We start from the raw sequence: 11,004 nt of genomic DNA on the forward strand, positions 1-11,004 counted from the left end.
ATATGTTAACGTAAATGTGATATTTAATCATTTTTTTGCTAAAATTTCTAAAAATTTGTTTTTGCTTTGTCATTATGGGGTGCTGTGTGTAGATTGATGAGAATTAGTCTGTAACGTAACATAATGTGGAAAAAGAAAAGGGGTCTGAATACTTTCCAAATGCACTGTATATCAGAGTTCTGCCATCTTTATGCACATTTGCCATTGGGGAGTTTTGTCTTCCTGATAGGATTCAGTCTAGTGATGGCCTTGGCCTACAAAGCCATGAAAAGAAGAGGCCACTGCAACACTACTAAAGGAATGAAAAATACTAGCAATCTGCCAGCACATAAACTGCCATCATCGGAAGTTGAATGCCATTATGCCCTGTGTGACTCCTGCTCATCTGTCGATGGTGACGTTGTGAACACAGCGCAGGCTTTATGTAACACCTCATTTTCCATCGGGTGGGGGGAGACCAACAGAATACTGCAGTAAGTTATTGTTACTGAGTGAGGTGTGTGAGAACTTAGAAGTAGACTACTGCTTCTGATTGTACAGATAATATTAACATTCACACAAAAAAGTGTATCCACAAATGTGTTTTGATAACGGACCTTCTCATTCAACACTGTCGATCAAACCTTATGGCTTTTTTTTAACCTAAAATAAACTCAGCAAAAAAGAAACATCCTCTCACTGTCAAATGCGTTTATTTTCGGCAAACTAAACATGTGTAAATATTTGTATGAACATAACAAGTTTCAACAACTGAGACATAAGCTGAACAAGTTCGACAGACATGTGACTAACAGAAATTGAATAATTTGACCCTGAACAAAGGGGGGTCAAAATCAAACGTAACAGTCAGTATCTGGTGTGGCCACCAGCTGCATTAAGTACTGCAGTGCATCTCCTCCTCATGGACTGCACCAGATTTGCCAGTTCTTGTGGTGAGATGTTACCCTACTCTTCCACCAAGGCACCTGCAAGTTCCCGGACATTTCTGGGGGAATAGCTCTAGCCCTCACCCTCCGATCCAACAGGTCCCAGACGTGCTCAATGGGATTGAAATCCAGGCTCTTCGCTGGTCATAGCAGAACACTGACATTCCTGTATTACAGGAAATCACACACAGAACGAGCTGTATGGCTGGTGGCATTGTCATGCTGGAGGGTCATGTCAGGATGAGCCTGCAGGAAGGGTACCACATGAGGGAGGAGGATGTCTTCCCTGTAACGCACAGCGTTGAGATTGCCTGCAATGACAACAAGCTCAGTCCGATGATGCTGTGACACACCGCCCCAGACCATGACGGACCCTCCAACTCCAAATGTATCCCGCTCCAGAGGACAGGCCTCGGTATAACGCTCATTCCTTCAACGATAAACGCAAATCCGACCATCACCCCTGGTGAGACAAAACCGCGACTCATCAGTGAAGAGCACTTTTTGACAGTTCTGTCTGGTCCAGCGACGGTGGGTTTGTGCCCGTAGGCGACGTTGTTGCCGATGATGTCTGGTGAGGACCTGCCTTACAACAGGCCTACAAGCCCTCAGTCCAGCCTCTCTCAGCCTATTGCGGACAGTCAGAGCACTGATGGAGGGATTGTGCGTCCTGGTGTAACTCGGGCAGTTGTTGTTGCCATCCTGTACCTGTCCTGCAGGTGTGATGTTCGGATGTACCGATCCTGTGCAGGTGTTGTTACACGCGGTCTGCCACTGCGAGGACGATCAGCTGTCTTAGGCATCTCACAGTACAGTCTCACAGTACAGACATTGTAATTTATTGCCCTGGCCACATCTGCAGTCCTCATGCCTCCTTGCAGCATGCCTAAGGCACGTTCACGCAGATGAGCAGGGACCCTGGGCATCTTTCTTTTGGTATTTTTCAGAGTCAGTAGAAATGCCTCTTTAGTGTCCTAAGTTTTCATAACTGTGACCTTAATTGCCTACCATCTGTAAGCTGTTAATGTCTTAACGACCGTTCCACAGGTGCATGTTCATTAATTGTTTATGGTTGGGAAGCATGGGAAACAGTATTTAAACCCTTTACAATGAAGATCTGTGAAGTTATTTTGATTTTTACGAATTATCTTTGAAAGATAGGGTCCTGAAAAAGGGACGTTTATTTTTTGCTGAGTTTTTTTAAAGCAATGATGAAGTAAGCCATTTCATAGTCTATTGATTGATACATGCATTTCCCCCTTGTGGAAATACAGTTCTGGCACAAGTTAGTAGCCAGATACAAGGTATGACTTTATTTTGTTCAATGTGTATCTAATGATATGACATATAGGCTATTTGCAGTAAGGTATTCATGAGTTTCAATTTTGTCACTAGAAATTCAATCTCCAAGGACAAGGACACAATTCTTGGTGGCTTCCCTGATAATACAATCGGTGGATGTGTTCTGTTCTGAAGGCAGTGCATTGTGGTCAATTGTAAGAGCTTCCTAGAAAATATGCAACTAATCAATATTACATTCCAAACTATGTGTTCATATATCTTATATAATTCATTGTGATTAATAATAGTCCTAGCTTTGTTCAATGGAATAAACTACAGTGATGATTTGCTAATGAATATTGATCCGTTCATGCGGATGGTCCTAGCATTGCACTGGAGGTTCCCTGACAAAACTTCAAGCAACACTTTTTTCCCCTCTCTTCCTTCAGGGCATCAACTTCAGATGGCTAGATTTAGATTATGTAATCTTTTTAAAATCTTGGTGTCTTATTTGCTCTTGAAAATTGCAGGCTCCTTTGATGCCGGGCCCTAAACAGATAGATTCTGTGAAAACAGCACGCAGGATGCAGAACCTTAACAAGACTGGCAATCCATATGCAGAAGACACAACTTATAATCATCATCATCTTTAACAACAACAACATCACAAGCAAGAGCTGACGCAATAGAACAACACGAAGGGAAACTGTCTTGACAGAAGAAAATTTGATCTTAATACACTTATATACCAAAAACTAAAGGTTTGCTGCAGATGTTTCGGTGAACAGGTTCTATCTTGGGACATATTCCGTGGTGTAACTCCTCAAAACTGAAATATCCGCTGTGAAGTACACTTCCTAAGCACGTTTTAAGTTAGTCATGAAAGGCATTCCACTTCCCCAAGGATGTTTCTATGATGGAATTATCTATGTTTTTCTTCTTTTAATAAATATTTTGAATTTCTATTGACAGTATGAACTCAATTTTCTTGTGTCAAAGTAATGTTGATAGACTACTCATTTTCAACGGCACATCTTTATTGAAACACAAAGCTGCTGAAAATGACTTTGACAGAAATGTGCTGATGATACAAGTCAAGAGATGTGTTTAGGATCCTCTCTTCCTGAAGTAAAGTTGTATGCCTCAGACGTCTCTTTAATTAAAGTTCACTGCTGCTTTTCAATGGCATGAAAGGATGATCGCTTGAATATCACTGGGAATTGAGTGCCAAGCATCATGGTGGCTTTCCTAGTAGCACTACGTAAGAATTAGCTAACATGTGATTACTATAAACATGACTACATGATTGGATTTGCAGATGATTTTGTCTAAACTAGCACAATATATTTCTAGGACACCGTTTGCCATCATAATGGACTTTGCTCAGATGCATATTGATTCAGTTTCTTCTGTAAGCCATTATAATGAACAAATGTTTGGCATGTTTATATAGCTTATCATTCACATATTAAAGATTATATATGGGTTAATGCGAAAGTCCAGACAAGTGAGAGAAGTTCTTGATGTGTGACCGTAAAGAGGCCACACAGGCATGGTGTAATTATCTTATCTCATGGAAACCATAATGCACATCTCACATTGTTTCAACATTGTGTTTATTCATAAAACAAAACACATTTTTCACAAACATGTTCATACAATAAGAAATAAATCAATATATACATCTTCATAATTGAATCAAATAAAAAATATATACATCAAGTGTTTTCATTACGCGTCAAGTTCCTTTTCATCCTTATTGCATTGCGTACTTTGACCCGTATCTGCTAAATCTACTGAATACTACAGTATCTATAAATATCCAATTGTATATTTACTTAGCAGGTTGTTTACAAAATGGTGGCAACTTCAGATATGGTTGCCACTGTAGTAATATCTTGGTTGTGCTCCTGAATTTCATCAAGTCCGGCAGGAGATTGTCTCTTTTGATGTGTGAAGTAAGACGGGAGGGTGCCGGTGTGATTAGAGAATGTCTGCATGGTGTTTCTTGCTTTGGGAATGCTTGTGTTGTAGCCGGAGTCTTTCCAGGAGTGGGGATAGGCATGCGCATTGTTGTAGACCGGTGCTTGGATAAAACCTATTGTGTATGCATTGTCTCTGGGAGCCTGGAAGCTTTGGGTTGGAATTACACAGTAAGTGCCTTGGCAATCCACAGCGAGGGTGTTAGCGGCGTGGAATGAACCTGAAATAGAACACACACACACACACGCATACAGAATTACTTTCCAAGCCCAAGGAGTAAAGAATCAAAGTGACTGAGAGTCATTCGCTGTTGCTGGGTTACATAGCCAGGTGGGTTCTACACTTTGGTGGTGGAAGGGGCGAGTCATCCCGACACAGTGGAATCCGCTGCAGTTTCAGTGCTATATAGAGCTATAAAAATGTCAACTGTTCTCTTCATCATTCTGCTACGAGGAACTGTAAAATTGCAGTAGTAAATTGTGAAGGTCGTAAACTCACCTTTGGCCCAGGGCTGGAAGGTGCTGAGGTTCCTCTTGCCGCCATCCCCACTGATGTCAGAGTCACTGTCATTGAAGTCACTGTCTCCTTTTCCACTGTCCTTCACACTCTGCTGGTCAATGCCACTGCTAATGAAATCAAACATATTAGCCACTGCTAATGGAATCAAACATACTAGCCAGTGCTAATAGAATCAAATATATTAGCCAGTGCTAATTGAAGCAAACATATTAGCCAGTGCTAAGAGAATCAAACATATTAGCCAGTGCTAAGAGAATCAAACATATTAGCCACTGCTAAGAGAATCAAACATATTAGCCACTGCTAAGAGAATCAAACATATTAGCCAGTGCTAAGAGAATCAAACATATTAGCCACTGCTAAGAGAATCAAACATATTAGCCAGTGCTAATGGAAGCAAACATATTAGCCAGTGCTAAGAGAATCAAACATATTAGCCACTGCTAAGAGAATCAAACATATTAGCCACTGCTAAGAGAATCAAACATATTAGCCACTGCTAATGGAAGCAAACATATTAGCCACTGCTAATAGAATCAAACATATTAGCCACTGCTAATAGAATCAAACATATTAGCCAGTGCTAATAGAATCAAACATATTAGCCAGTGCTAATAGAATCAAACATATTAGCCAGTGCTAATAGAATCAAACATATTAGCCACTGCTAATAGAATCAAACATATTAGCCACTGCTAATAGAATCAAACATATTAGCCACTGCTAATAGAATCAAACATATTAGCCACTGCTAATGGAAGCAAACATATTAGCCACTGCTAATGGAAGCAAACATATTAGCCAGTGCTAATAGAATCAAACATATTAGCTACTGCTAAGAGAATCAAACATATTAGCCACTGCTAAGAGAATCAAACATATTAGCCAGTGCTAATAGAATCAAACATATTAGCCAGTGCTAATAGAATCAAACATATTAGCCACTGCTAATAGAATCAAACATATTAGCCACTGCTAATAGAATCAAACATATTAGCCACTGCTAATAGAATCAAACATATTAGCCACTGCTAATGGAAGCAAACATATTAGCCACTGCTAATGGAAGCAAACATATTAGCCAGTGCTAATAGAATCAAACATATTAGCTACTGCTAAGAGAATCAAACATATTAGCCACTGCTAAGAGAATCAAACATATTAGCCACTGCTAATATAATCAAATATATTAGTCACTGCTAATAGAATCAAACATATTAGCCACTGCTAAGAGAATCAAACATATTAGCCACTGCTAAGAGAATCAAACATATTAGCCACTGCTAAGAGAATCAAACATATTAGCCACTGCTAATAGAATCAAACATATTAGCCACTGCTAATAGAATCAAACATATTAGCCACTGCTAATAGAATCAAATATATTAGCCACTGCTAATATAATCAAATATATATATTGTGTCTGACTACTGATGTTTGCTTTGTTTCCCGCCTCTCCTTTTTTGAGCATGCCAGCCCCTTAACCCCCCACCCCTTCTCTCTTATGAGCATGCCACCCCCCCACTCCAACCTCCCACCCCCCACTGCAACCTCCCACCCCCTCTCACCGGACAACCACGGCAATCACATGAAGTATGCATACGGAATGTTAAGTACCTTCCAGTGACTCGTTATGTAAATAATTGTGATTAAACAGCACGTCATACCAAATATGATGATAATAATATTAATATTAAATAATATGATGAATGTGGCGGTATTCTTACCTAATTTGCGGGCAGTATTTGTCCCCTTGCCACACAGATGATGGTTGGAAAGGCTTGGGAGGCAGGAACATCTAAAGAGCAAACACAAGAGAGAACAAGATGGGAATTCATTTCAGCTACATGGATTAGGAGTAGTACAACACTTTAATGTGTACACTTGTATACAAAACACTATTGAAACGGAATCAAATAATTCACCCACCTGGGACTCCAACTCTCCACTTTTCTCTTCATATAGGCTGGACTCATCAAGAGATGAAGAAGTCCTTTCATTGAGGAAACCTCTTGGGTCACCAAACATGTTGGGTTCTGCAGAGTTGAGCCTGGGATGATGCCTGGAGTCAAACAGGCTGTGAGTCACGTCTCTCTTGGAGTCATGGTCCTTCCCTCCTCGGTTCAGTTTGCATGTGATAACAACAGTTGCTATGGCAATCAGCAGCAGAGTACAACCCCCGCCGAGTATAATGATTACTACTACTGAAATATCCAAGCCTGCACTTTTCTCATCACTTGACCGTAATACAATGACAAGTTGGTCGTCTGAGAGCTGCAAGTCTGTGACAACAAAGCGAATGGTGGCACTGCTGGAGAGAGGGGATCTCCCACTGTCACTCAATGCAATCTTGATTTCCAACACGTCTCCAATAGCAGAGGCCAGACCCTGTTTTACAGCTATTTCTCCAGTGTCTTTATTGATTGAAAATATCTTAGAGTCACCTTGTACGATTCTGTAGCTGAGCTCACCATTCATACCCTCATCCTCATCCTGACCTTTGACCCGTAGTGCCAGATACCCCAATGGTGCATTGACAGGAAGAGGAATTTCAGCAGAGTCATTAAGCATAACGGGAAAGGTAAAATAGGGATAGTTGTCGTTCTGATCAACAACTTTGATTCTGATCACGGATGTGCTTGACAGCTGAGGTGAGCCCTTGTCGTCAGCCTGGATGGTTAATTCAATCTGCTGGAGCGTTTCAAAATCGAAAGATCTCAGGCTATACAATGACCCTGACACTGGGTCTATAGACACATATGTCGAAATGGAAGCCTCCCCGACAACCTCTGAGTCTATGAGTTTATATGACACTTTGGCGTTTTTACCCCGATCAAGGTCCCGTGCTACAACAGTAGTTATATATGACCCGGGAATATTATTTTCCAGGACAGAAACTTCATAAATGGATTTACTGAAGAGGGGGGCGTTGTCGTTCTCGTCCGTCACTCTGATGGTATACTGCTTGATGGTTTTGAAAGGAGGAGTTCCAAGGTCTTCAGCCACTACAGTGAGGTTATACTCTGGGATCGTTTCTCTATCTAAAGTGGTGGTTGTTACAATCATAAAACTGTCCCCGTAGGCCTGTTGTAACTTGAAATGTTCGTGCCCGTGTAGGCTACTGCGTACATAACCGTTCGAGCCAGAGTCGCTGTCCGAGGTGCAGATTAGCGCCACAAAACTTTCCTCCGCTGCGGCCTCCGTGATGTAAGCCACATCGTCACTCGTCGAGGTCTTTGGCTTGATGGTGATTTCTGGTGCGTTATCATTTACATCTACGACATCAACAACCACTTTGCAAGTCGATGGAATAGAATTAGTGCCTAAATCGGATGCTTTAATTTTCAGTTCATAGGATATCTTCTTCTCGTAATCAACCAATGTTTTTAAAGTTACAGCACCGGAAATCCGGTCTATATTAAAAATACGCATTGTTTCAGATGATGTGTCTTCTACAAATCCATACACTACCTCGCCATTAATGCCAACATCTGGATCAAACGCATGCACTTTCAGCACTTGGTAACCTACAGGAGAATCTTCGTAAAGTTCAACTTTTAGTGAGTTGTGCTCAAACGTTGGGCTGTTGTCATTAAAATCCAGCACTTTGATATGAACAGTCATTGATCCGGACCTGGGTGGCTCTCCGCCATCTGTTGCCGTCACTTCAACTGTATAGGAATCTTCAGCCTCTCTGTCCATTGCTTTCACAAGCACAAGTTCAGCATACTTCACTCCAGCCTCCCTGCTGCGCACATCAACTATGAAATGGCTGGAGGGAGAGATATGGTAACTTTGGATGTAGTTATTGCCGACATCATGGTCAACAGCGATGTCCAACGGGAATCGGGAGTCCACCTGAACATTCTCGGATATTTCAAGGGTCGTCTCGTTGTGGAGAAACTGGGGTGAATTGTCGTTAATGTCCCTTACCTCGATCTCTACGTGAATCAGCTGAAACTTTTCTTTGGAGAAGGCAACTATGTCGAAGGTGACAAGACACCGCGGAGACCTCAGGCACAGCTGCTCCCGGTCAATTGTTTCCCCAACGGTTAAAAGTCCATCAATCTCCCTCATTTGAATCACACACGAATTGGTCTCCTGCATGAAGCGGAAAGATGTTTGAGGGTCCTCAGCTGGGTCTATCTTTAAATCCTGAGACAGATTTCCAATCTCTGTCCCGGGCGCATCCTCTTCATACGTGTAGTACCTTGTAGTCGTAGACTGAACCGAGTAGAACAGAACAGCAAGCAACACGCACTCTCCAACTCGTCGAAACCCGCAGAATCCCATTTTAAAGTGCAATGATGATGACAGAAAACTTCATATAGAAAACGAGCTGGAAGTAAACTTGTTGTGATGTTGAGCTCCCTTGCCACGAGCAACTGGATTGGATATGGTCCAAAGAGAGCGTTGATCTATAAGCCTTGATTTATGCAAATTAGTTGACTCACCGACCAATGGCATTGAACTGGCCAGCCAAATGGGGCACGTTTGGTTTCCAGCTGGCGCCAATTGCTACCACCCTTCTCCTCGACAGTGTGCAAATGGTCTTTTTAAATACAGTGCACTCTAAAAAATGCTGGGCTAAAAACAACCTGATTTGTGTTCTTTGGTAACCCAGCAGTGGGTATTGGACAGAACACATGCTGAGTTATTTTTGAATCAGCCAGTTGGGTTGTTGGGATTACTCAAACCTGGGTTAATTTAACCATTAGTTGGATATTTTATACTTTAATTTAATGCTGGGTTGACCTAGCAGCTGGGTCTTTTTAAATGTAATCCTTAGGTTATTTTCAGGAGACATGGCTTATTAAGGGGTGTGGCTTTCAGATAGATCTTATTGACCACCCGTGAGAGTAAATGTAATTCCTGTTCATCATGTCAAATATTTTTGTTGTTGCATTTTACACATTCTTCTAGAATATTAAGATTATTTCTTACTGTTTTAATAAGGTGGTATCTAATCCAACAATGGGATTTGCAGGCTTTTAGGGAACTCATACAATTCTGTAAGCCTCATTGAAGCTACAAAAAGGTTAATGTTGAACCTTAACATGTGATAACTATACAACAGAACAGATGACTACTGTCACAGGTGGCTAAAATGAACTATCTGAAAGCCACATCCCTACTAAACTACGCCTCCAGTCTTCTGATCTGACCTGCTGGGTCATGTCTCAATAACCCTTCTTCAACAACCTATCCTTGCTCTTTTAAAAAAAAGAAATCAACCCAACTCCTTCAACCCAGCTGTCGGGTCAAACAAACAACCCAGCATTTTTTAGAGTGTGGTAATGGAATTTGATAATGGTAAGAAAAAACTTCCTTACAGTGAAGCATGTATATTAGCATGTATATTAGCATGTATATTAGCATGTATAGCACCGTTTACCACCGTTAGCACCGTTTACCTAAAAAATATTAGCATGTATATTAGCATGTATATTAGCATGTATATTAGCATTTCTTCAATAGAACTTTAATCCAGTTGGGCTTTCCCCATCTGAATAAATAACTTTCATTCAGAGGTTATTTTAGACTGATGTGTTGGTCTGTTTATGAATACAGAAAAATAATAATCATCATCAACACCGTTTACCTAAAAAATATGTACAATTTATTCACTGTAAATAAGCTGAATACTTTATTAACCATGTATTAACTACCCAATAATATTATGGCATTTTAGTACTTTTATGTTGTAAAATGATTTTTTTTTAAACAAATTGTAAGTCACCGATTGTAATACTCAAAGAGCAATTTTCAACCTTACAGTCATTATTTCCAGCACCATACCAGTTTCTATATATGCGCAAAAAAAAATGTAACATTAAAAAGGATGATGTCATCAAAAGTATGAACATAAAAACTGTGATTTTCAAACAGTGTGAGGTGGCGGTGAAGCGGTGAGCAGGAAAATCAATTAAACATTAACTTGATGAATCCTACTTGATTTAGAGCCTTTCTTCTAATCCTCTTAACTAGAAGAACTTATAAATGCATACTTTTCACATATTTACACACTGGTATGGTGCTGGACATAATATGAGGTTGAAAGAATTTCTTAAACAAGTCTACCTTTATTTTTTTTAATTTAACTAGGCAAGTCAGTTAAGAACTAATTCTTCTTTACTTTTGATGGGCTACCCCGGCCAAACCCTAACCCGGAAGACACTGGGCCAATTGTGCACCACCCTATGGGACTCGCAATCATGACCGGTTGTGATACAGCCTGGAATCAAACCAGAGTCTGTAGTGACGCCTCTAGTACTGAGATGCAGTGCCTTAGACC

General features: G+C 40.7%; 1 protein-coding gene across 2 annotated transcripts; it reads right to left on the bottom strand.

The window, feature by feature from the left end:
- Positions 1 to 3,801: 3,801 nt before the first annotated feature.
- Positions 3,802 to 10,529, bottom strand: LOC139546282 (protocadherin-8-like). 2 transcript variants are annotated; one of them, XM_071354465.1, is made up of 4 exons: positions 6,639 to 10,529; positions 6,437 to 6,507; positions 4,689 to 4,813; positions 3,802 to 4,410 (listed from the first exon to the last, which is right to left on the bottom strand). In XM_071354465.1, the coding sequence occupies exons 1-4, from the start codon at positions 9,000 to 9,002 to the stop codon at positions 4,058 to 4,060; spliced, it is 2,913 nt and encodes a 970-aa protein (XP_071210566.1). In that variant the 5' UTR covers positions 9,003 to 10,529; the 3' UTR covers positions 3,802 to 4,057. The 2 variants fall into 2 exon arrangements, with proteins under 2 accessions (XP_071210566.1, XP_071210565.1); XM_071354464.1 differs by having other exon boundaries at positions 4,689 to 4,816.
- Between the last annotated feature and the right edge of the window lie 475 nt (positions 10,530 to 11,004).

Source organism: Salvelinus alpinus, chromosome 20 (genome assembly GCF_045679555.1).
Source record: "Salvelinus alpinus chromosome 20, SLU_Salpinus.1, whole genome shotgun sequence".
NCBI classification, from domain to species: domain Eukaryota; kingdom Metazoa; phylum Chordata; class Actinopteri; order Salmoniformes; family Salmonidae; genus Salvelinus; species Salvelinus alpinus.